General features: G+C 42.5%; 1 protein-coding gene across 1 annotated transcript; it reads right to left on the bottom strand.

Annotated features, from left to right (window-relative positions):
* On the bottom strand, positions 1-26961 carry LOC118409946 (retinal homeobox protein Rx1-like). Its single transcript, XM_035811359.1, has 3 exons — positions 26508-26961; positions 15617-15870; positions 1-1651 (listed from the first exon to the last, which is right to left on the bottom strand). Exons 1-3 carry the CDS (start codon positions 26803-26805, stop codon positions 1247-1249), a joined length of 957 nt encoding a protein of 318 aa, XP_035667252.1. The 5' UTR covers positions 26806-26961; the 3' UTR covers positions 1-1246.
* Positions 26962-27824: the final 863 nt, after the last annotated feature.

The following is a 27824-nucleotide window of genomic DNA, read 5'->3' as shown; positions in this document are numbered from 1 at the left end:
AAGTCAAATCTTTATTACTCAAAAGTGGTCAAACCATGCAAATACATACAAAGAAACAAACAGATAACCAACCATATATATTTCTTTTAACAATCAATAGATAGTGCATGCATTCTATTTTCACAAACGAGGTACAGTCTACCACAAAATATCAACATTTCGAATAAGTCAGTTGGACAAAGGAGATAAACACCAAATATGAAACAGACGAATGTGTCCGTGCGGGCATGCTGAGCATCAACTGCGTGTCGGGTTGAGTGACAATATAAGTCGTAAGTTCTTTCTTTACGTCCAATGGCAAGACATCAAGCCTGCTTATAAACATTTTACAGAGGTCCGGCCTCAACTCTAGTATCCTTGATCAACGGGGTGATGTTAAATCAGATGGTTGTAAAGTAATGCAGTTTGGACTGGTCTCTAAGATCATCAATTCTCTCTTGTAAGGAAAGACAAACTGTCCTTAACAACTTCAGGAACGATGTGTCTTTCGTTATCGTCAGGTGTTTGGACCTACTGGAATCGTAATCGAAGGAAGAAGTCCAAAACACCAGTTACATCAGTATTTCTGTCAAAGATTCTCACTTATATGTCGTATTGATTGTAGGATAAAGCAATATTCAAACAAACAAGCAAACAAACAAACAAAAAGTCTTTCACAATATATTGCACTTCATGCTTTCATATGAACTACATAAAAACGACTTGGAGAAGACGACCCAACCAAGTACTGACGTCATAACGACATCACCAAGGCACGATATCTTACACAGCAGTTCCAGGAGGAATACTTCCTATTACAATATACATGATTCTGATTAAGATAATTTAGTCACAATGTACAATTCTCTTCACAGAAAGAAAGAAAGAAAGAAAGAAAGAAAGAAAGAAAAAGAAAGAAAGAAAGATAAAAATTGCAGAAAAGGTGGAGGAAAAGAAGGAAAGAGTGAAGAAAGATTATGATCGGCAGGAAAGTAAAGAGTGCGGTAGGGAAAGAAAGTAGTGAGACTACCGTTAAGTTAAGTTTACACAGAGCACACAAGGCCACTTGTTCACAGGATTGCACGGGGATAGAAACACCAAATACATAGTACTGAGTAACATATCCTGTCCGAGTCCGTGCAAGGACAACACAAAATGGCACAGCCCACTTTACTTTCGAACATGTGCTACCTCTGAATCGTTCCTGCCTCCTGTAGTTGAAACCTTTCTTGGGTCTACCTGTCTCTCCCCTGAGTTGCAAACTAACTCATGAGTACGAAAACATCTTCCCCATAGACTCGAGGTGCTCCCTAGCCCGCATCCTGAGGGCGGCCACGCTGGCGCTCCTGCTGTCCGGGGCCACTTTGGTGAGGTCCGGGAGCGAGGCTATGGGGAACATAGCCGGCAGGGTGGCGGAGGACAGGAGCGACGCCGCGAAGACCGAGTTGGAGGCTATGGAGGTGGTCGGGGAGAGCGGGAAGCCGGAGATGGCGGCGGCGCTGGCAATGGGAGCCGTCATCCAAGGGTCCACGGGCAGGTTGGCGGCCAGGGAGGCGCGCTCCGGGTTCCGCACGTGGTTCAGCGCCGCCATGGGGTAGTCGTGCAGCTTCATGGTCTGGGCTTCTATCTTCTCCTGACGGCGCCACTTCGCACGGCGGTTCTGGAACCACACCTGAGGGGACAACAGGGGGACAACACGGTCAGCCGGGCATGCTGGGCTAGATCTGAGAAAAGTCACTTACGATTTATAATCGATATCCTCATATTCATAATAACCGGAACCTGTATCAGTCACTAATGAAGATCCGAATCAAATCAACTTGTCAAGCCAAACAAATAGTACATCATATGCAATCCCACACAGTCGACACTGTTTGGACATAACATTTTTTATCAAGAAAGAGACGTAGACAATGTGCTGTATGTTGAGATTTTACTATTCTGTGCATTTATGGAGAACGGCAGGGGAAAGAGCGAGGTCAAAGGGGCATTCTTTTGTAGACCATGGTGTGTACCCAAGTGTTTTGATACCATTCCTGTCAAACACAAAACACTCACAGCCTGCAAAATCTGCTTCTGTCAACGAAATTCGTTTGTACATAGACCCTAGACCTTAGGTCTTCCTGTGCCTACAGGCGCATTGATGGGATTTTCAGCTTGTAACGCTACTGTTCTCAAAAGTACGAACTTCGGTTGTTGGCAATGCGGTTTAGTACATATCTACCACACTACAGCAGTATGGCTGGAAACAAGTTTTGTGTATAGTTTGAAACCTTAAGCACTAAGTAAGCAACATAGCATGTTCATAATCAAATGTTATCTGTCCATCAGTTCTGTACTTCTTTATGCTCCTATTTGTTGTCACATTGTCTGCTAACAGGTAGCGTCAATCAGAATTAGTTTTCCACAATTTCACACTTCCGCGAATTTACGCCATTTCGTTCTTTTCACCGAAACAATGCGCACAGTCTCCGCCATTCTGAAGGTGTGACCCGGGAACCAGGGTAATCGTGTTAAGATAAGCATCTACTTAATAATTGGGCAGAGGTCTGGGGTGATAGACGTGGAAGATTGCTTCCGGTGTACGTATTAATGTTCTGGCTGCACATAGGTGTGTGTTTGTGTGTGTGTGTGTGTGTGTGTGTGTGTGTGTGTGTGTGTGTGTGTGTGTGTGTGTGTGTGTGCGTTTGCACTCACGTATGTGTTTGTGTATTTTGTGTTTGTGTGCGTATGTGCGCGCGCGTGTTAGTGTGTGTGTGTGAGTGGTTGTGTGTGGGCGTGTTTGTGTGTTTGCGTGTATGTACGTGTTCTCTCACCCTCTTTCTGAGTGTGTTAGAAGCCTATACTTATTACACAAATGTATGCACATATAATGTTCGTTTTTTCGTATTTTCTTTCGAAAATAAACTTCTGATCAGAAGATAGGGAAACACCTGCACACGGCTGTTTTAGTGTTTTTTTTAACTTCGCTACGCTTTACGTAACGAAAATTCGAGGCTGTGAAGACTAACGAATTCCACTCAATGTTAACAAGAGGGAACGTGAACAACGCTGACTCAATTATCTATCTCAAGTGTTCTGTTGTCCACAAAATTCGCAGAACCCAACCGTCTTTCAGAGAGAAAGAAATCTCCAATTATTTCAGCAACACGTCAGGGCTTCAGTTATGCTAAAAGGCGCCATAGCACGGTGATTGACAGCTCCTTTGTGCGATGCTGATTCGTTCCCTTCCATGACATTAGGTCCCTTTGGCGCACAGGTTGATGATAAGTGTGACAGGTCGCTTCTTGTCGTATGTTTTGGTCCATCGTGAATGGGTAGAAGAACCACGCTTGTCAATTAAGAAACTCCACAACAATACCACGCCCCATTACTGGAAATAATGGTGTTTTTTGCAGGAGGTGGGGAGAGGGTTCAAGCCAAGAAGCTTGTGGCGAGATAGATCATCATTACAAAATACAAAAACAATGTAGATTCATTGATCAACATGTTAATTTTCTGCTAAAGGTGTTAATGCGAGTCTCGCATTCTGTTGCTATGTGTAACGAGATAAGTCTGATATAATGGTTGTTGCCATGTAGTATAAGATGCCTATATTGTAACTCAGTGTACATAAGTTGTTGCATTCATGAGTTTTAAAGTAATTGTGTAACGAAAACATTTAAAGGAGCTGTTGAAGATGAAGTACACTAATTAGTACACTAGCTATGCACCTGGATGGGAGGTTCTTGTAAATCCATCACAGAAACCTAGATGATAATATGTAAATAGGGATAGAAAATCTTCCTAAATGTTACTGCGTTCGCATCTGCAGGGTCCACGCCCTGAACCGGTAGACCTACCGTAAAATTCAACTTCATCTTAAAGTATACGACAACTTATGGTAACAACTACTTAACATGGTGCACAACATGAGGGCATTGACTCTTATCCATGACACTTTGTATTCACTGGGTGCTGCGACCGCCAAACACTTCTCAAATTGCTCAACGAGTTTCATAGAAAAGAACTACTTTATTTACGTTTTGTGTGGTTTGTTGTATTTTAACTCATGCCTTTACATCTTAATTGCATCATACTCATATTATGACCGAGAGTTACAAAAATCTAGTTTTGGTTGCTAGCTGTGCGGTCGCTCAGTGTTCTATTTAGTGGAAAGGGGACCTATAAAGTAAAAAGTTAGCACACAAAAGCAAACACGCAAGCTTGACGCAAGTGCAGTGAGAGTGCACCTTTACACTAAACCTAGCCTCCTTCGCAGACTTCGAGAGCGGTGGCGTTTATTTTTTTGGAGAGCACTGATTCGGAAGTTTCAACACGGGTGCAGTACAACTCCTTTTCTCGGCATAGAAAACCTTAGTCCATGTTAATTGAAAATCGCAAATCAGCGCTCACCCCAAAAATAAACGCCACCGCTTCGGAAGCCTGCGAAAGAGGGTACACCCAGTCACATTCCCTATGAAAAGAATCCCTCAAAATTAGCAGTTTCAAAGAGAAAGTGTCCCCAAAATTCGTCAGTTCTGTGGAAAATTACGGATCAAATGACAGAGCACCCCCGCCCCCCTGCCACCTGTCAACTCCGTCTCCATTGTTCCGGCAGTACCCGGAGCGAGTAGCGGACATACGTTCAATACGCTGGTACCAAACCTTTTATATTTTTATAACTGACAAGTCTCTTTAATCCTCTCTGCCAAAGTTTCATCAGAGTTTCAACAAAGGGGTTGTTTTATATATCACCTGACTGTAGTTGAGTGGCTTTCAGTGAACCCTGTAAACAAGTTAACATTTTCACCGTGATCATCTATGTAGCCGGTGTACCTGACCCCCTGACAGACCCAGACCATCCATTCCAACCTCCCCGTGCAATTATGATATAATCATCTCCGAATGCATTCCTAGAAAAGCCAATTATACTGATCGAATGGGCTCACATGACGATCAGATGCCCCTACTTCTCCCTGGCGGCACCGCATGTAGCTGTCAGCGAAAAGTACATCTACCAACAGCTGTTTTTCGATATAGCTTAGCAAAATAGTCTCTCTTGGTATTGTACATTGACAAAAACACAGTTTGCAAGAATAAGGCACGTTTACGAAGCCCCAGTTTTTCTGTGCACACAAACGCTGTATTTTTATCGTCTGGTACCAATGACTGGCTTAGTCTTTATGTCCTTGTTTAGAACTTACCAATATTTAGGACCTTATTTACCACTAATGTTTGAAATGTGTATGGCTCACCAGTGCCGCGTATTTTTAATTTTTTTTATTGGTTGCCAAATAAACAAACGCACAGCATCGTGGAATAATTGTATTTCTTTATTGATACTTTCGCTTTTTACCGGTACCGATATCATTGCATTTTCAATCCACATTCCAAATTCACTGTTACGAGTAAAACACACTTAAAGTGGTCCCAACACAATTATATTAATTGCCTTTGTGTGATATATCATCATAACCTCATCAACTCTAAAACCTTTTAATAACCCTTCATTTGACAGGAGGGGATCAATTACAGCCAGGAGCCCAGCTGACACGGCAGAAACTATCCCCCGTATGTGAACCATGCCATCATCTCTGTCTCCCATCTTCCATTATTCATGAAGACTACAAAGGGGCAGAAATGAATGTAATGATGATTTCCGTAGATAGGAATGTGCTCGACGGACAAAAACATGAAACCCCCCTACTCTAGTTGATTGGTGTTACGAGACGTAAAAAGATCCTTCGAATATTTCTGATGAATCCATCAAACAATCGTTTTCGGTTTGGTTTTTAAGAAGTATGTTGATAGCTAGTACATGCTCTAGTGTGTCATGTCTTTATTTGATACATATTGACGTACATCTACACTAACGACACTTACAACAATACAGACAAAAATATAGAACATATGGAATATACGGGAGCTTCAAGTTAACGCTTATATAAAGGACAACAAGATAACCAGTAACACTAAATACATTAAGTATTACACACTTTTACCTTCATTTACATAGGCACCTATATATGCAGGTGGTCCCTTTGTTTGGCCAATGACGCTGTAAACGCGGTAGTGTATTATGTGTATGGCTAGAGGATTCCTTGTTCTTCTTATACATCTATTCGAGTCTCTGAAACCGACATATAAAACATGCACTGGCACTTCACGTACTCAGCTTACTAAACATAAGATACTAATGGATGAGCAGCTGACTGAACTTCTCAAGGCCTTTCCGTGGAACCGCGAGCTCCGCGGAACAGCGGGCCTTTCCAGGCCTGGAGAAACGTCCGATGTTGCCTTTCTACATCTGCTTGGAGATTAAGAGAGATACGGCCCGAAAGCAGATGTGCAGCGATAAAACAACGCCAATTGTGTGAACACAAACACACCATGTGTGGGAACACAATTAGAAGTTCTCACTGACAGTGCGGGCGACCTTTACCTAATAATGGCCCAATTTTCTCCGTAAATGACGGGAATTAAAAAGCCATGGATTATTATTCCTGGCCGACAGGGGAGTGATAGATGGTAATTCTATTGTCGCGATGGGCTTTATTTACAAATTAGGACCTGTGAATTGATTGTTTGGATGGACCTCTGTTTAAATGTCATAAGTCTGTTGAACAATAATATAACCCCCTGCGGAGGCCTGGAGGTGTGTAGGGTTCAGGTAAGGGGCAGAGTGTGCTATCTGTCATGGGAACTGAGGTGCAGTGTTCATACTCTATACTCTACTCAACATATTCCATATAACTAGTTTTTAAGACCTGTTAATACAATACGCCGTACACGTTTTCTTCATTTGTGATATGGACATGTAATAATGAAGTACAGCATGTTCACTACACACCTATACAGTCATGCACAAGTCTCTATAGGTGCCCTTTAACTAGTCCAGAAATATGCACTATCTTAAAAGGAAAGATGAAATGTCATCTAAATTGTGACGCAATAAAAAAAGACTGAATTTCTCTACTCGTGTTTTAAGAAGAGGGAAGAGACTCTGTAAGTATAGATGGATGAAGCATTCCCACTGAACACTTTTACTTTAGGTATTTAAGGCCCCGGACACATACTTGTGCTACTAGTTCAATCGCATTGGGTGCCTTTAACCTCAATGTATTTAGCCCACGTTTGGCATGGATATGCAATAAAGATCATTGTCATTGTCAATATTCCAACTTTGCTTACACTGAAAGTTACAGGGACTTTTATAAGATCTACAATTACAAACACACACAGGTAACATACATATGAATTTACTGTTTTAACACTACTAGCACAGTAAATGTAACGTTATGTGTCCACATTCGACCCGTTAACTGCACAAACCATTGACAAAGAAAGGATGTGTGATGTGGCAGAAACTAGTGTACACTTACACTCATAGAAATCAAATTGTTTGCTTCAATTGTAAAGACATACGTCGCCTTATATAATAATGTATGTTTCATTTTCTGCGGAATGAAGACATTTTAAGATATTCCGTTTCGAAAGTGCAAATTTCAGAGGTTCAATTCGTTTACTGGCAATTAAAGGCGCGATAAGCATATTGCTGTACTAGTAACCAGTAAAATGTTTCGACAGTTTGGGTGTAGGAAACAAAACCAATATGTTAGGTGGATTTTAAAATCAAAACGTAAATAACAATGTAGAAAAGGCCGGGGTTCTGAATTGTTAAAGGCTTTAGTTCAACGGATAGACCATTAGGACCATAAGAAGAGAATGGCGTCAAAAGTGCACCTGTCAGAGTGTTACACAAGACATATGGTCACAAACGTATCTGACTGAAAACAACTCAACACAATAATCTACTGACGTCTGTACATAAATCAAGACCATAGATAAGCCAATGGGCTGGTCGTACATCAATCAAAGAGAATATACAGTTTGTGTGAAAGTGTTGTCAGGTGGGCCATTAGTTCCACCTGGTGTCACGCTGGCATTTTACCTGACCTATCTGGGAATTGTTCGCCAGGCCCACTTTTGTGAGGACCACGATTCACTCACCAAAGGATCTCGAAGCATACCTTTGTTATGTTTTGTTATGTTTCAGAGGCTTTTTGACAGGGATTCAAGACCTTTTCTATCTCTGAAGATCAAGTCATTGACAGCTGCTGTCGCTGTGTTTTGAAAGTAGAAAAAAAGATGTTGTTTTAAAGGTTTCTATTAAAGTTCAACTAGCTATAGCCATTCAAAGGGTCTAAGGTCACAGCAGATACAGTGACATAACATGACAGCAGTCATTAACTAGTAATAACGGAATATCATTGGTATTCAAAGGATAAAAAGGGGTCCTAGAATGCTGCCTTGAGGGGCATAGGTTTGAACACTCTTTGACTATACAAGAGTTATTTGTTGATTGCTGTTTCATCAATCTTTAAATACATTGCAGCGCCGCAAGGCGCAGAGTTGCGTATTTAGGCACTTAAACATTAAAGCATCTCTTTGATGAAGAACACCATAATATATGTAAGTTTATATTTTTGATGGCTAGTATCTTTTCATAAAATTGTGAACACGAAGTCCTGTTCCTATCTTCTGATCACTCTGCAAATTATTGTTCTATCTATTCTATTGTGAGACCAGAGCATCTCTGTGGAAGACGGTTGTCCCCGCCGGTTTGTTCCAACAACGGAGCTTTAGAGCATGTTCGGGCATTACATCTTTATAGCTGTACAGCCTTTAAATGGAAATTCATGTTTACGTGAAAGAAGCAAAAGCAAACTGAACATCCATTGTTATGTTACATAAATCGCACGACATGATTCGGGCTTTTAATTCGCAGTAACGAACCTGGGCTTGTTTGGGTTGTATTCCCCATGAATTCGTCATGAGAGTGTTGTATAATTTAGAGTATCCAGTTTTAATGATTTAACCTGGCCTTTATATTTTCATCAGGCATTCATAAATTTATAATCGCATCATCATTGCTTTCAATTGTGTATCGTTACCCCTGCATGGCTATATTGTGGGATAACACTAACTCCGGAGCTTATAATGAAATAATGACTATGTAGGTTAATACGTATGATCCATTCCAAGAAAGGTTTAGTTGATGCACGTTGCTATTTTTCGTTTCTGGAATAAATAATTCTGTTTATTGACCAACTCTATCTTCTTGTTGGGTGTTCGTGTTGTAACAATGACAATGACGCATGTTGCATGGTTCCTGATCTCATATTAATAATATCCAGATAATAATCTAATTAGCGACTCCAGCCGTATTAACTGTTATTGTATATTGTGCGATGATGACGAATGCATGAAACTTGTGGTCATGATCACCTATAGACACGCTATGAGGGAGGAAAATGACAACAGGCTTAAGACTGTCTGACGGAACGCACACCAAGTCATGAACGCAGTTTTATGATGGGAATGTATCTCGAACCAACTTAGCTTACTAAAACACTTAGGGGATAACACCAAGGGGATAACACAAAGGAAACCATCTTCTACTTTTGAAAAAGCAGTTATAGTACAAAACAGGAAGAGTGTACTAGTTTGTGTTTACAACTGTCGAAGCACGGTTTCAGTACATCTTTCTCCGATGGTTGCCCTTGCTACTACCCTCACATCGCCACAGCCCACCAACACCTCCAGTCCACCAGGGCGGCGATCTCGCTGCGATCGCGCTGCGATCTACCTACCTGTGATCTAACATTTAACATATCTCCCGACGAATCCCATACGTAAGACATAAATCGTTATACACTGTGCTTTGCTATCTTCTTGGTCATATTTTTGCAGTTTGCATGATAATCCAATTATGAAATAGATGGTTACAAAAAGCCAATTTAGGTAGCAGCACGACCGCCCTCTACTGGAACGAGAAACACACTAACAGTGACACACTAACGATATTCTGATGCTCACTCTGTATCGTCAAGAACCAAATTGATGATGGAAATTAAGTCCATGGAGTTGTAAGATTACCAATGTAACTTATCATTTTATGAATGTTGCCCTCATGACGAGCCGTATTTGGAAATTGGGTGTACCGGGCCCTATCATTTAGACGACAAAAGTTATATTTTAATTCTTCTCTTCTTCGCTTTGATACCCACAATCTTGGTGATTCTCTCCTCTGAAACTTGAAAACCTTAGTTACAAATATGTGTCTTTGATATTGTTATAAAAATTCGTTTGTTCAGACCTTTGAAGTGCCTATTGGCACATAGGGCAGCAAGTTTACTATCTGAAACGAACAAAGTCTTCCTTACACAGCACTTCTTCAGTAAACATTTCGACGACCATCTGTCGCATTCATCAGTACAAAATGAAACAAATGCCCTCGGTGCTATACGCAAATTAAAGAAGGTTTTGTGAAGAAGAAGGCTTTGTTCAATTGATAAACCAACCTGATGAAACTATTTACGGAAGTTTACTATCTGTTTCATGGTATCTTTTTACAGGGAGGAGTTACCAGCACCCCCCCCCCCCCTGAGGTACCTTCCCGAACACGAGACCCCATCCCCACCCCCTTTGGACGCCCCTTTGGAGATTCCCTTCGACACGGAGTATTCCAGTTACCATCTAATAAACTACGTGTAAATGAAACCTGGAGACGAACCGCGAGGCTGCTACCAGTTGAGCTACAGGGACATCCCAAACATGCACCTGTCACCCTTCCCTAATCTTTATCTATTCAAGCGTTTCGTCAGAACGACATTGACAGTATCAAAACCCGGAAATTCGCGGGTGGAAACAAAATTTACGAGATGGACGCAAACAATTGAATTTACGTCCCCTAATAAAGTTTATTAATTTTTCAAAAGTGCGTTCCGCCGTCCCTCGGTGTAAATTAAATTGAATTTCGTACGGGATGCAATATTAATGTCCCTGCTCCGGAGACGGTCCATTTAGAGAACACGCGCTCTGCCTGTCAGGCTCTGTGAAAGGGACAGGAATGACTTACAATGAGATGAAGTCATGTCATCGCCAGAAGCGGGAGGAGGGCGGGGAGAGGTAGTCTCTGCCAGACTCCGTAGGTTGGAAGCTGTTCTTCCCTGTCGGCTAGCTCCTCTGGCAAATTATTCTGTCTAGCCAACGTCTATTATTTTTTTGTATTTGCTGCATTTTGTACTGTCTTATCAGTTATCCACGTTTTAGCTCTTCACCTACTCCTACGTAGCTAGACAACTAGGAAAACCTACAAAATGAAGCGAAAACTTGGGTCAAACTCTGCCGGATGGTTAGCAAGAGAATAGGCCGTAGAAAGAGAGGTGACAAGGGCTGGACACCGCGTTGCTATTGAAGCGTGAAAACGTCAGTCATTGGACACTGTTCTCAACTGACTTTACTGTCCTCATCAACGTGTGTAAGCGTTATCCCTTACTGTGATGAACATGTCTCCAACACAGGACCTTCATTTTACGTTCCTTCCGAAAAACGGGTGCAGTCCCAACCGAGATGCATTTCCCAGGATTTGAACCGCGGTCACCCAGTTACCAACTAATTGGAACAAGGAGCGCAACTGTGAGGATACTACCAGTTAAGCCACAGGGACACCCCTTCACACACAAACACATGTACATTTTTATCGTGTGAGTCTGTTTTGATAGTTTGTGGGATGTGAATCTGAACCTGATATGGCCTTGCCATGAGTGTTCGACGAAACTTATTTTGTTTTGTTTGTACCTGTCGTATCCGGATTTATCAAATCCCATGTTTTGATGCTGTTCACGTGAAGCTGACGTCGCCTTTTCATGTGTGTGACATGTAATGTGATGAAGAGGTGACACGGTTAATCGGAACCTGCCACAACCCTGTCTTCCCTGTCTTCCAGATGAAAATCTAATAAAGTCCCGACATTAAAAGCGACGACGCCGTGCACCTGAACCTGGCACATACTTGTCATATGTCTGACACTTTCAGAATGAACTTGACTCCCCTGTTCCACAGAGGGGCAATGATTAGATTTGACAAGATTCGACTACGTCCAAATAAAAGCGACGGTGCTGTGACATAGCCCTGTCATGTGCCCCGTCCTCCTTGTCGTTGCTGTCCTACACATTTCAGATGTGACTTGCGTGGCTTAGATTGTCATTCTCGATTAAGCCATAGCCAATGTAGTAGGATTGATATGAATTAGGGTCTTACATTGGTCAATATTGACAGAAGGAGGCCATATACGACCGTCTTCCCTGTCCACCGATGGTTGATTAGATTTTACTAGAATTTAAGATTCAATTAAGTCTCAATAAGAGACGATGTACACATGTTCTCATAGCCCTGTCGTGTGCCTGACAGCGGCGATATGTACCTGTCTTCCCTGTCACCCTGTCCCCCGATGGTTAATTACATTGTACGAGCGGGGGCGTCAGGAGAAATGGAATTATTGTCCCACTAATGCTTCCCGACTCGAGCCGCGCCGCTCACTTAAAGGGACCTGCCGCCCACCCGCCGGGCTGCACGCGAGCGGCCACCCAAAGGTTCACTGACGTAACAAAAGGTACAGTGACTTCCATACGGAACTACAAAATCTAACTACAAAATGAATCTTAGAATTTTACTTACTAACCATTGAATACTAATATGAGGTGAGGTAGATAGTTTCAGTACCTTTCCTGATAGGAAAGAATACCATATCTAGGGCATTTCATGGTAATTGATTTTTCGACAAAATGGTCAAAACCTCTGGGCAATGGCCGTGCCAAAGTGACGATGCGCAGAGTCAACATTCATCTTTTCTAACAGCCATCCCTCTTGAAGAGAGCAAAACTACGGCAAGAGGCCGTTTATGTCCTTATCTTCTACGTCTTTGTCTAAGTCTGCGTCAGTATCACAAAGGGTTTAGAAATATTACACCCTCGCCTTGTTTTGAGTTTTCATCTTCGTAGCTTTTAAAATATCTTATGGGATTTGGTATTTTGGCAACAATGATATTATCGTGAGCTCCTGTATCGAAGCGCTCAACGCCATAACTATTAATTCTGGCAGATACAACTTAATCAGACCCAACCCTGTTTATTAATTGGTTGCCTTAATCAGTTGATTTACTGAATGATGAACACGTCCTCTCTCTGTGCCTGGTACCGAGACTATCGCATTGCCTTCCACGCCAGGGAGCACCAACATCAGGACCCGGCGGTTTATAACCCCATTTCCACGCCCGAGTGCGCACACGCACGGCCTAACGTCCCTGATAAGCACCTCCTTCCGTGAGAGGCGCGATCGCCATTTACGGCGGACGGGCAGCGGGGGATTTGGTGATGGCGACACCATTGTTCGGCGGCGCACTCTCTGCCTTTCCCGCTCATTTCGCATTCTCTGTCCCAGGCTTTGATGTCTCCACCACTGTCGTCCATCAGGCGACCTTCCTGACCCCTCGTTTAATAATTACCTCGTCCCCAGGGTCGGACTTATTTAGGAAACACCACCTTTTAGCGCCACGCCTGGGAGCGAACTTCACGTGCGACCTTGGCAGAGATACAACAAGGATGCGGTCTCTACTAGATTAACTACGCTGGTTAATTGGGAGAACAATACAGCCATTTTTCATGCAGGTAATAATCTACCGTACCAGGGGATTTTGACCACCATAGGGTCCACTTTGTCTGTGCAGTTAAGGTGCCCGTTACCCCTCCTTCGGACTGGCTCTCCTGGACAACTATTCACCTTACTTTTGCCAACAAACAAATAAACAAACTCTACTATCAGTAGCCCGCCCTCCAAGGTAAGTGGAAGTAAACAAGGATGTGAGCGATTAGTGAACTTTGTTGGTATCTAACACCCACTTTTTGCTAGGGGTTGCGACCGCTAAAGCCCCGGTCACAAAGCGCGTACGATTCCTTGCGATTCCTTCCGATGCGCAGGATAAGCGCAGTGCGTCGTAAGTCGGGGGAGAATCGGAAGCAATGGTTTAAGTATATAAAGCCGTGGTCACAAAGCGCGTAGTGCATCGTACGATGAGGTCATATTAAAGAGCGTGCCTGCGTCAATCGCAGTGAATCATAGTAAATCGGGGAGCGTCGTATGGCGAAAAATAGAGCTGAAATGGATTTTGAACATGTTCAAAATTTCGCCATCGTCGTAAGATTTTATTTGCCCCCATAGCAGAGTTCATTACGGCAATTTTTGTCTACTGATGAGGTTATAGATTTATGATTTTTTAGCATGTTGTGATGGTTTCAGTTTTCCCTGATATTGTCGATATTGACGAAAAGGGGAAATATATCAGTCGCAACTGCCACAGTCGCAACCAGAGAACAGCGCGTCCCGCACAGGTGATGCAGACAATTGTTTGATCGCTTCATGCACGTGAGTTTATAATTAGATCAAATCTCAGCTCTCGTCGGTCTTGGGTCAGTTTACCATAATCGTAATAACCATGGGGACAACTCGAACATAAAGGCAGGCTCTATGAGTCGGAAATACATATGATATAATGCTTATCATATGATTTTTGTATGATGGTATCTTTTTGTTGATAGCATATCATGATACGATCTTCGAAAGAGCCTGACACGTAGAGCCGGCAAGCAGGCCGAGATAACCATACCAGTACTCACACTTGATTTGAACTTTTGCTTGCAATACTCTTGTTGTCATGGTCTTTTTTAATTTATTTTTACAGTTAAAGATATTATAGGAAGGTATTTAACAGCTATGTCCACATTTTGTTGGTTAAAGAAGCACAAAAGCGGTCAGACGGCTATACAGAAGAGACACAAGTGAAAAATCGTGCGACGCTGAAAAAATTTTGAACACCATCCGATGCGTTGCGATGGCTTGCGATGCTTACGATTTTCTTGTGATGTACTGTGCTCATCGTACGATATGCGGAATAGTCCATCGTAAGGAATCGTACGCGCTTTGTGACCGGGGCTTTAGCGACCAAATATTTCACAGATATCGCTCACAGAATTTCACAAAAAATGATGATTACGTTATGTGTTTTACCATGCTTTTGTATCGTGCATCATATTCCTATTACATAATCAAGAGGCACAAAAAGCAAGTTTTGATCGATCGGCGGCAGTTGAAAGGAGGCCTTGACATCGTCTGGTCAGGAGCATCAAAGCATTGGGACAAGCACGTTTTTTTTTAAATACAAAAATCCCTCAGTTGTGTGGCCGGTCGATTTATCGATTAACAAACCATTAGCGGATTGACTAATGAATTGGCCTTTCATCATTTGATTGATGGCGTGTCCGAGACCAGGGTCAGAAGTCAAATGGAGCGGACGTAATTCGGGTCCTTTGGTCACTTTTTAGTTTAATGGGTCATTGCCCTGGGAGAGGTTTCAACAAACTTAATTCAGAACCGTAAAGGGAGAACCTGGCTGCTTCCTGTCCAGTATGAATTCCTGAGGCACCTCTTTACTGAACGGAGATCGCTGAGAGACCATACAGTGACCGACATTGGATTTGCGTGCCTTTTGGTTTTATAATAGGAATATGATGCACGATGCAAAACTATGATTTAAAAGAGAACAGAAATACAATGTATAGAGCATCACTGGTCATCAAGTACGTATTTGGCTTCAGTTTGTTTTTGTACGTCTTTTTCGGGTGTAGAGTTGTTTCGTTTCATTCAGTGAGCCTCTAGCCTTGAAAGAGCTAATATGAAAGCCGCCGAATAAACTACAAACCGAAACGAAATCCGTAAAGTTCTATGAGCTTGTATGGTATGAGGAGGCATGTCCCACCTGTACGCGCACTTCCGGCAAGTTGATCTTCATGGCCAGCTCCTCGCGGCTGTACACGTCAGGGTAGTGAGACTTCTCAAAGGCGCGCTCCAGCTCGTGCAGCTGGAACGTGGTGAACGTGGTCCGATTCCGCCGGTGTTTCTTCTTCATGTCTTCTCCCACCTGCGTCTTCTCGTCTTCTGCTCGGTCGTCCGCGTCTTCGGCCGTCTCAGCAGCGCCGTTGCCGTTTGGAGTCTGCGGAGCGGACGGGAAACCTGGGGAAGAAGCGGAAAGGCTTGTCTGAGCGAGTTGTGTGAGTCTGGCGCCAGCAAATCAAGAGACGTCACACACAGTCACAGTTTATCATGAACTCTTTATGCACGCCTTCTTTACAAACTCTTCTCAAGAATGTAAAAGTCTATGATAAGTCTTGAGAAGTTTCGCCAGTTTTTCTATCAAAAAAACACTACATAGTAAGCAGGAGACTGCGAGATATCATCAACTGTCATCACAAACAGTGTTGGAGTTGTGGGTAAGATTTTTCTTGGTTGAATATTCTGTTTGTCATTTTTTTAAGTTTTAACTTGTTTCAATCGGTCCCTACGACAGACCGCTAGCGACTGTAATCCACTGTTTGTTTTATGTTACCCTGATAAGGAATATCGATATCAAATGATCGGGAGCTGTCTATTCAACTGATCCAGGAACCAGAAGGTGACTCGGTGACATACTCACATGAGATGTATGATACTTATTGCAAATACATTGCTATAGTGCAACTCATGAACCGTAAGAAAAATGGTAAACCAGATGTAGGCATCTCTGGTGAGTTTCGGACAATTAAGACAGGCATGTATGTACAGAGAATTTTCCCCGGGCTGAATAGCGAAAATTGGCCGATATCAGCAAAGGTCCCCGAAGAAGGTTTAGTAGAGACTAGTTTCCTCCCAGTCTAAATGGGTCAGACATTAAAATTGAAAGGCCGCTATGATCGGGGGCTAATAGGTAATAATTGGCGCGCCCGCCATGTTTTATCCTGTCAGCACCAATTGTCCGTTGACATGGTGACGATGCGCAGACGACAGCTCGGCACGGAGGTTCGCGCGCTTTCCGTAAAACGGGGTTCTATATAAATGTTGGGCAAAGCTTCGGGTCACGGTGGGAGAATAAGCGCAAGATTACAGAAGAAAAGTTGTAAGTTGACATTAACAATAGAGGTAAAAAATTATGTCCCAGACAATTGCAGTTGAATGATACCGCGGTAAAATAAAAGTTAACGCAAACCTGAAACATTTGGTGGATTTTTGCTCAAAAGTTTGGCCTCCCTGTTGTCTTCCAAGCGGTTATTAGAGTGCAAAATATTCCTCGATTTAGATTCAAACGATTTTGTCAGCTACACCCTGCTATACATGCAGATTGAATATTGTGTCAGTCCAGAGTGGGTGGATAAATCATTGGATGGTTTGTCTACAGGCAAAAATAAATGTAGGCTCTGGGTCTAAAATTTTGAATTAATCTTATAATCAAGATCCAACAGTCAGAATAACTTTTCAACGCACAAATACGTGGGCCAAACTCTACATGCTTCTACATCATGACCGACATTGTCCCTTTCTATAACATGAACCTTCCTACCAACAGAATTTTCACTACATTATTCTCAACCACAGTTTTGTCCTGTATTTAACTCATTAAAACCAAATAGTTCATTACGGTGCCGTCACGTTCGTCGTAGGTCCTCATACGACTTTGGATTGTCAAACTAGTTAGCTGTGACAGAATAAACCGCACACAAGGATCCGAGACAGCCAGCTAAACTGTGTGCTACACATGCACGACTAGCCCAAGAATGCCATCACTTTGCGGTCGCACAGCAAAGGTAACCGGGCCCTTAACTTAACTAAGGCAGAGAAGGGAGAAATGTTCAAAGCATTGCTTGTCGCCAGTTATCGACGCGAAACAAAAGGCGTGTCCTCCGCAAGTACCATAGCGTGCCAACGGACCGGCAATTTGTGTGGCCTCGTCATTTCAACGGTGTTTTGTCGATCATTTGCAGCATGAACACCACATCACAGTAAATAGTCATGTAAACGGTATCCGTACATTGTTCTTCCAACATTTGAACGAGCATCAAATAACAATGTCTCGACCTGTTAACGGCATTCGTAGATATTGTTTGTCCAACCTTCTGTGGACACTTGGTCGCCATGTATACGGTATTTGTAAATCGTCTGTTGAAACTTTGGACGGGCACCAGACAACAATGGCTTAACATCTTAACGGTTGATTGCTTATCAGGGCATTTGATTGAGAACTAAGTAATAATGGCCATGGTTGATAATATTCACATTGACGGTACCCATGATTTGGATAAACATTGAATAACAACAGGCGATGTTGAAAGGATTATTCATTTATACTAAAATTAGATATATATCAAAATTAACAGATCATCAGATCAACGCAGATTTTTCAAGAAGAAGATAATTTGGAATTCCTTAAGTAGTCGAAGAGGAAACCATAGGTGATTATGACTGCCTCAATCTCTGATGTGATACATGTAAGTACTCGTACAGTCTTGAGGATTTTTGTATATTTTCTGAGATAGGGGCCACAAGTTCAATGACATGACACTTTCTATCTGCTTGTTTATTATGTGGAGGCATGTTCCACCTGTACGCGCACAAAGTTCGCCGCTAACACTGCTCTGGAGTATCGGCTGTCTTCTGATCTCGTCCATTCACCTTAAGGGTGATCTGATTTAGAGAATAAGAGGCAAGGACCAAATAAGGTGGGTATCCTCTCAGTTCCAACGATAAAACATTCTAGATTTTCTACAGTGACATTCTTTCTATACCATCAGAACATTATGAGATGGAGACAAAGCACGTTTGACCGTGGATCTAGGGAGAGGATCATCAACAAAATAGGGCCAAGTTTCTAGATTTTCTACAGTGACATTCTTTCTATACCATCAGAACATTATGAGATGGAGACAAAGCACGTTTGACCGTGGATCTAGGGAGAGGATCATCAACAAAATAGGGCCAAGTGTTCTATCAGGCTGCACAATGACAAAATAAATTTCTAGGTTTTTCATACTTTATTTTCTATACGTGTCTCACATTTGTTCTCTGCTAATTTGGAAGGGAATGTCCCTGTAGCCCAACTGGTAGCGACCTCACAGTTGACCTGGTTCCAGACAGTTGGTAACTGTGAGACCCTAGTTCAATGCTGGGAAGGTATCTCGGTTGTGACAGTATCTGTTTTTCCAAGGAGCTTTTACCCTACAAAAGCTCCTTGGTCATTCAGAAGGGAAGCAAACTTGGAGTCCTGTGTTTAAAAAGGTGCTTTGAGCATTTTAAGGGGAAGGACTAGCAACCCCTCCCTGTAAAGATATATCCGGCTACTGAAACAACAAAGAAACGTTTTGCCCTACATGTATGTGCTGCTTGGTACTACACGAGTCTGCACGAAGGAAGGAAGGAACAGATTTGGACTGAAATGTGTCTAATCGAAGCAGTACAGACAGAGTTCAGCCCGTGTTGGCTCGCAGGGTTCGCGTGATCCCGCCGCGGCCCTGGGACCAGGTATTCCCACTTCGGCAGCGGCAAAGTGGCACCCGGAGACGGACGATCATCGCCCTATAGTTCAGCCATCTCCCTAGATTATCATCAGGGTAACGAAACAGTAATGGGAACGAAACCAACAGATCGCCCTTTCCGTGACCCACACCGACGGCTCAGGACGCACTGTCGCATGAATAACTGTGTGCCGTTCGGGGCTATACTTAGAGATTGAAATAGCTGGATACTCAGATGGTGTATATCTTATATACCAGTATAAGCCAGTTAATTGCACGACGGATAACCGCACACTTCTTTTAATTGCACGCAGTCACAAAATCCCGTGTGGCGTGGTCCAGCTGGATAACTTCGCTTTGTTGCACCATCCGGATAATTGCACGAAATACGCTGGCTTCTACTGTACTTGACTGGCGGCATGATAGCATAACAAAGAAGTAGCAGCACTGTCCCCACAAATTCTTTGAGCAGTTTCTGTGTACTCGTTGTTATCACATGCTTTTACTTAGTTATATTCGCCAGCGAATATTATGAGATTGCTTACTTGGGTCTGTATGTAGGTCAACAGCATATAAGTCGAGAAATTGTGGATGGAACTTTTTGATTTTTTGTAGGTGTGTAGCGGTTGTCGAAAGGCATGCCTAGTTTGAAAATGGTTTACCTGGCGTTTTCCTACGGTACAGCAGCGAGCTTTGTATTTTTTCGAGGTTTGTTTCGAGAAGCATAACTCAAAATGCAGCTGGGCGATTTCTACGATATTTGGCAGGTGTGTAGCGGTTGTGTAAAGGATTGTCATGTGCGAGAATGGTTTAGCTAGCTTTTACCTATGGTGCTGTATCGGGATTTGTATGTAATTGCGTTTGTCTGTTAACACGATAACTCGAGATGTTCTACATGGATGCTAATGATATTTTGTTGATAGGTAGGGGACACAGAAAGGAAGGTCAAGTTCGATAATGGGCCTCCTGGCGACTTGTTTTGGTACTGCAAGTGAGCGTCAAAGCTTGCGCCTAAATTTTCCAGAAGTGCCATGTTCATGATTTTTAAGTGGTGGATAGCTGTTGGGACTAGGAGTGAATGGTGTAATTTTGGGCCCCCTAGCAGCTTGTTTGGAACTGCAGTGGGTCTTATAGTTCGTAACTTTTAAGAAGGATAACTGCAGAGGGGATTGCTGGATATTCTTTGCTCTTGGTAGGTAGGTACTTAGGGTGATTATCAACATAATGAGATGCTAATTATGTAAACCGCGATCTACTTAATATAATTACTTTAACTTATACTGGAGAAGAATATCCCTTACAAAAGTGTCACCCTAGCCTGATCTCCTTCCCCTAAAAGGGCCAGTCACAGCAAATTAACCCCCTGCCCTCAGCCTCCTGGCCTCAGCAGGGAGATGACCCCTCAACTCAAAGACAAATCAAAGGTGGAGCAGAACTAATCGCCATGGCAGACCGTGGCAGGGATGTCAGTTCCCAGTAATTGGAGATGCCTTGAATTTACAAGTTTGGATCTTTGGTAACCTAAATGCTGTTCATAGAATTTAGTTTTGAATAGCTAATGGTGAGCATGACATAACTTTGAGACAATCAAATGTAAGGAACTTATTCCTATGTACTAAATAGAGGATTGCTTCTGTTACCAATCTAATCAGAGATGTGATTAACAGATTAGCCTGATGATGCACATGTCATTGACCTGTTAATTGTTTGCAGTGGAGAGAAGCATGAACAAGTGTCTTTAGGCTCCGAGGTTTATATTCAAACCAAGTAAGCTCATTAGAAGTCTTTCTGCTTGGAGCAAAATATATTTCTGGTGACATTATAATATGAGCCAGTGGTCAAGTGGCATTTTCAGTCAAGGCTGGGAAGATTAGCAGTGTTAATAGGCAATCAAACAGTCCTTCATTCTGATCATTATTATCCATGCTATGATATTGGTAGCACATTTGTTGTTAGTAGCTTAAAGAGCATGACACTAGTACTTTTTTTAGAGTCCAAATACCCAGGTCTAACAGTCAGTCAGTCAATTAGTCGACACCGGACATCAACTCGGGAAGCTTGCTGGACCCTTATAACAGTGATCCATTCATTATACTCCAAAAAGGCTCTGAGTATCTAGAGATTATTTTATGTTTGCGCATAGAGAAATGTCTCGGTACCAGAGTGATGCATGCTAGTTCTAAGAGCTTGGCCAAGTTTTATAGCAGATGAGAGGAGTTACACAGAGAAATATCTGACCATCTATTACTTCAAGCCATACCAGAACTTCAAATGAAGAAGGTGAATTCTCGGGGGGGGGGGGGGGGGGTGTCATATACCGCCATGGCTACTGTCCAACTTCTATGAAGAGCTTGCTCCTGTAATGTGCAATATCTACAATGGATGCTTACAACATTCCCTTACAATGGACAAAAAAACTGGGAGTGCCAGTACCGAAGGGGACCAGGCCCAAAGGTCTTGAAGATTTCAGGGGCATTTCCCTAACGAGCTATCTGGGTAAGGGGTACCAGGTGTTTCTCCGGGACTTATTGCTACAGGACACAAATCACCTGATTCATGACTCTCAGCATGGGTTCAGAAAGTCTCTGCACTCATCCAGAAAACGCAATCCTGGTTTGATGCGGTTAACAGTTCTCCTAATGCAAGTGAGCATCACTTAGAACTAAATAGGTTGGTATCCTAGGGTAGAGTGACAGCAATTAGTTAATGTGCCTAGCAACCGCCGGGGCCTCTCAGTTCTGTGAAATCCTTTGTCAGCTGGCCCAAAAAGGCTTGCTCTGGGAGATCGAATAAACACGATATTTCGCTGTTACTCTGTTTTAAAAAGGTTTTACAGCGCTTTTCTATAGGGGCATTTTTAATGACACAGTCTTGTGAACACGTTTTTTTGCCATTGCTCTGTTTTAATAAGGTTTTACTGCGCTTTTCTATAACTTTGTCATTCTAAAGACACAGTCTTCTGAACACGTATTTTTGCTATTACTGTGTTTTATAAAGTTTTTACAGCGCTTTTCTATGTGTCATTCTAAAGACACATTTACTTAACAGACATATACATGTATGGATATCTATAGGTATGAATAAGTCAACATATTGAGTATAGCATGTCCTTTACACTATTGGTTCTACAGTATAAGCATTTGTGGATATATTTTCCTATAACATAAACACACAGTACTGGTGCTGGTGTTCCTGCAATGAAACCCTCCCAGAGGGTCAGCCAGCCAGCAGACAGGCCGACCTGGGGTCACTGGTAGGGTTGGAGCAATTACTATGCCTGTCAATCAGCTATTTTGTCTTTGCGGGGCTATGGATGGGGGGATCTGAGTAGCCTGGCGTGATAGCCAGCCAGGTAGACTGTGTAAAATACCTCTGACTTAACTCGCGATTGCAAAACTTTACTTACTATTTTCATGAGATGGACACAAACATTCACCAAGGTAGGGCCGTAAAAATCCTTACGTATGACCCTTAGATAACCCTTAGATGACCTATTATCTAATACATAGGCCAGTCACTCAAAGTTTGTTCATTATTTCTTTTTTTACGAAAAGACTGCAATGTACATTTTATAGAGTGATATCTTATCTAAAACTAAAGACCTAGCCTAACCTAGCCTAACTAAAGACCTTACATCCAGCTTTGCTATATTAACATCTCGTATTAAGCTGTATTTGGTGCTTAGCTGGCCCATTATAGCCATAATTACATACATTAATCATTGAGAAACAACGACCTTCGATAAAAAATGTTTATTTGGCGAATATGTTTTGAGATATATCTTTGATTTTGTGTGGAACTCAAGAGGACATTTTGATATTCATGTTAGACAAATCACGTTGATAGAACCGACCACTATGAAAACTATATGGTACATATCATATAAGTCTATATATCTAATAGTCTAAATTGTCTAGACGGGGGTAGCTTATGTTTCCACGCAACCGGTGCCCCCTTTTTATCCTACTGGCTCACATAGTTCTCCGTCTCTCCGTACATGCAGCGTGTGTGGAGCAGTGATATTTCTGACGTAGGGAGAACAGACGATGTTTCATTTCTCTTTTCTTTACGTAACCCGAACCTGGAACCTTTAAGTGGCCGTCGGGTCTTCCACCGTAATGTGGTGGCGCAATTAAGTTAGAAACAGTACACTTTTCTTGGCACATCGTCAGTCGACTGACGACTGAATAAACTCAATAGCTTACCTTTCATATGAAATTATCCGCTTTTGAACGCCTCAAATAGAACCAATTACAGGTTTCATGATGAAAGTGTCAAACATAATTTGTAAAGCCCTTATGTAAGGGACATTTGACGTTTTTGCTAGAGGGCATATATGATTGATACAGACAAAAACAGTTGACTGGACAGAGCCGGCGGTTTGGCTTTGTAACCCTCTCAATAACTGAAATGTCTGTGGTATGATAGAAACTCCATTCTGTGTAGATTAGAGGAAAATATGAATAGGTAAAAGCAATCGCTTAGAAATGACAGGAGTTCCTCTGCACACCAGGCTCAGGAGTTTGAAGAACTTTCGGCTAGATGAATGATTGATGAGTCCCGTCGCCGCTCGAAGAGAAACTTGCGGTGTTCTCTTGAAAAATGGACGAATTGACTGAATGATTTGAGCAGTTCGCTGGCCAAGGAGCATTTGGTCGGCTAAGCCTCCAATATATTGGCTGATTACTACGATTTTGCAGTAGCCCCAGAAAGAGACCAAAGTAAGCGGTAGGATTCTAAATTTAGGTGTCAACATGAAGACAACAAATGCCGGGGCAATGTCTAGTAACTATCTATGTTTACACCCCAATAACTCTACATGTACATCTATTCCGAGTCTTAGTCGAATAACAAAGCTAATTGTCAGCTCCTTTTGAGAATAATACTGTACAAAGCCAACTCCCATTCATAACCTCGTCAGGTACCCTACGCCCACCACAATAGAAACAAGAGACCGTTGATCACATGCTTCGTGACGTATTCATGTTTCTACATTAGGCTGTGATATGTTTCCATTTATGTACAGGTACGTTGTTTATTACAACAATACGTATATTAAGCAATGCAGTAAAGGGTGGTCGGGGCCTAACATCTGCTTGGAGTTTCATCTGGAGGAACAGCTGTTTAATCACATAACCCAACATCTGCTTAAAGATACTCCACAGCCACATGGTGATATTGCTGACCTGGTCCACAATACCGCAAATATAGGGATGGTTTTTGAAAATATTACATTACTCATGCAAACAGCTACCGTGAAAAAACAACTTGCATCATTACTACATATGAATGTGGCAAAGAGGACACAGAGATACAGCTGTCACATCACCCAACTACATGTATACAATACTACGGCGGAGTTTACCTTTCGTCCCGGAGTAACAATCCACTCTTGAGTTCTTATTTTTGTTAACCACATCTGAAACGAAGTTAGCCCCAACAGTCGCTGAAAAATGGTTAAGTAGTAAAACCTACACGCCTTACTCCCTATTTTAAGAGCTATCTGTCCCTCAAAGATCATGGTCTTTGCATGTCCAGTACACGAGATATTAAAACCGGATTCTTCACTGCAGCACCATAACACGCCGCTAGGGGGCCGGCCTAATCAAACCATTTCAAGTTATTACAAAGACCAGCCCGCATACCAAATATCAAAACAATCCATCCCGGTATTCTTTGGTTATCTTTCAGACAGATATGTCCGTTGCAAACAGCAGTCACTACAAAACCACTGTTTCAAGCAGATATAAACGGTGGATTTAATAGATCCAGCAATCCCCGAAATGTAGTACGTTTATACTGCAGACATATATACATGTTACGCAAACTTGTGGGTCAGTGACTTCGTCTTTTCCATGCCACAATTTGATTTACTCTTCACTACGGGTTCAAGGGAAATCTCATTTTGTTGTGTTTAATTCAAAACGCAATAACCTTTCGTATTTGCCGACAAATCATGGTGAACAAGAGACATCAGAGGCAAAACACCAGAAGCAAAGAATACAAAATAGTCCGAGGCTTTTCTGATTATTCTGAAAGGACAGTCCCGACACCTATGTCAGTATAAGTACCCATAACTGCATTTGCCCAAATTTCCATTGAACGGGGTTATGAGAAGTCATCACTAGTATGTAATAATTGAGACTGGTGCAAACATCTCTAACACTGAGACATCACTGATTCTTTCTATGCAAACCATATCCATGATCGTTGCTGAAAAGCTACATGTATATTCTTCACTCTACTTAACGTTCTGTTTACACCAGCCTTTCCGACTAGTACAAAACTAAGAAACTTGGGCGGTTTGGCAAAGGGAATTTCTGGAATATTGCGATCGTTCCGACGAGAACGATTCGCAATATGTCCCTAGAGTTTCTAAACAGAACACTGCCGTCTAGATAGCAGGCACCAAAGTTGGTCTCTATATATGTATTTGGCGACAGGTGATTTCATCTTTGAAATGTAAGTTCAAATGTAACGGCATAGAAGACTAATGATTTTGAGCACTTAATAGTAACAGTGATAGCGTTGACATTGGGCACACGATAAGCCATATATTGATACATACTTCTGGCATAAAGCGCGCGCTAGCTAACAACAAACTTGTGTATTTTGAGCCTTCCTGTAAGATGTCTCAACCCCGTCTTACTAGATTACTGTATAAACCCTATACCCCAAGACGTCGGGAGCAGAACATTCTATGACGTCCTCTGAGCATAAGTAGACGAGAAAACCCAGTCACACCTCTATATATAAACCTCTCACTGGACTTATTTCAGGCAACAACGTTGAAAGTTTCCTTAGAATATATGTCATGTCAAGGACTTTATATAATGTCCTCGGTCATATCTTTCATATCTATTTTTCACTACCGAAGGTATTGTTATATAACCGACTAGATGTTGGCGCCGCTGCACAGCACTTTAAGTACCGGCGGATTCTTCAACCAAAACTTCCGCGCTTATCATGAAAATATTCTGAAGACCGGCGTACATAGAAAACATGTTTACTAGACATAAACTGCAGATATATAGGCATAGCTTTGTCACGTACAAACTCTTGGTTTTTTATTTTTCCTATGCAATATCCTGATAGAAATGTCAACGAATGGCCGTAGTTAGACATACAGATGGGGCGGTATCAACAGTCTCCACTCCAGATAGACCGATAGAAATTGGTCGAAAATCGGGTGAATGCTTTGCCAGATGAGTCAGTTAGAAATTAAAAAGGAGGATCAGTTCATATCAGCTAACTCCTCTAGGAAATAGTTCATTTAGATTTTGGCTAAATTCTACCGTATCAGCCGCCCAGAGAGGGTCAGGTACTAACCGTTGGCAGAGTGTGTGACCGGTTTGACGGTGCGGTTTTCGTCGTCGCTGGCGTTGAGAATGTCCACCACGAGATTCAGGGCTTCGCTCTGGTCCTGACCGTCGTCGTCACCGTACGTCGCCAGAGCTTCGTCGGGCTCCGGCGGATGTCTTCCCGCCAGGTCACGGCCAGGCCCCCGCATGTGGAGCCCGAGGATGGCGTCGATGGTGTGGCGGGGCCCACCGGTGCATAGGCCCGGGGGGACCGGACGGACCGGTGCGGTCTTCGTCTCGGTGCTGCTGTCGCTCTGGCCGTTCATGGTGATTCTCTCGATACAACACGTTAAGAGAGCAGAAAACAAGTGTCAACAGGCCTTGGCGGTACTGGATCGTCGCGGAGAGCTAACCTAACTTTACAGAACCTGCGAGCCAATCTATAACCGACGATTCCGACACGCGTATATATGAAAACACACCGTTTGCTGGGAGGTGGGCGGGCGGGAGTTCTGACAAAGACAGGCTGTCGTCCAATAGGGTGGGGCGATTCTGTGCGTGAGCGGTAATGATGATAATATACCCGAAGGGCGTGATGATATGATTAAGGAAATACCATTGGCACGAGCTGGTTCCCTAACAATCATACTTGTGGTGTCAAAAGAAACGATTATGCCCCGTGGATAAATGATTTGTCCGAGGGGAATAACTCTCTTTGAATTCGCCATTACCAGAATGGACCCTACTCCCACTGGACATCTGCACTTTGCTTACAGAATAAAAATCATAGATAAATTTAAGGTTAATTTAGAGCATAGTTTAGGGAATGGTGTGTGAGGTAAATCATATCACGTGGGAAGAGGCTGCCCTTTCCGAATCTAGAACGCCGATGAGTCCCTCATTTGCAAAATCAATGTAAAATTGTCATAATTCTACATGAAGTAAATGATTGGATTGTGACGTGTGTAAGTTAGTCAAAGGTACCGGTGTACATAGCCAAGCATGGATTATGCAGATAATGGGAAAATAATTTGCATAATCAGAATATTTCATGGAGATATGAGGTCCCCGATCGCGAAGTCTTGTTTACGATAGCTATAGGATTTTCAGCGAAACTGACAAAATCAGCTAGTGGCAAAGTTGTAAGACAAATTTTCTTCCCCAGCATTTGCTGCCGCGATTTGGCGGACATATTCACGGCTTCCCAAAGAATGTGTCCTCAATTTGTATTCGAGGTACGCTTTATCTTTTATCGCAGAGTTTTCATCCAAACTGACAGAAGAAGGCGGTGACAAGGACAGCAACTTTCCTGTCCTGAGACAACAAACACTGCTGCGTTTTGCAC

The sequence above is a fragment of the Branchiostoma floridae genome, chromosome 2 (assembly GCF_000003815.2).
Source record: "Branchiostoma floridae strain S238N-H82 chromosome 2, Bfl_VNyyK, whole genome shotgun sequence".
NCBI classification, from domain to species: domain Eukaryota; kingdom Metazoa; phylum Chordata; class Leptocardii; order Amphioxiformes; family Branchiostomatidae; genus Branchiostoma; species Branchiostoma floridae.
The sequence above is the reverse complement of the archived record's forward strand: the minus strand, read 5'-3'. Positions and strand labels throughout refer to the sequence as shown.

What these genes read in the sequence shown, in the direction of transcription:
- LOC118409946 (XM_035811359.1), bottom strand. Translation starts at nt 26,805, where the DNA reads ATGAACGGCCAGAGCGACAGCAGCACCGAGACGAAGACCGCACCGGTC. An exon ending in GGTCACACACTCTGCCAACG is followed by an intron (nt 15,871 to 26,507) that starts GTTAGTACCTGA and finishes CTTCTTCCCCAG; the next exon opens with GTTTCCCGTCCGCTCCGCAG. An exon ending in TGCCGGAAGTGCGCGTACAG is followed by an intron (nt 1,652 to 15,616) that starts GTGGGACATGCC and finishes TTGTCCCCTCAG; the next exon opens with GTGTGGTTCCAGAACCGCCG.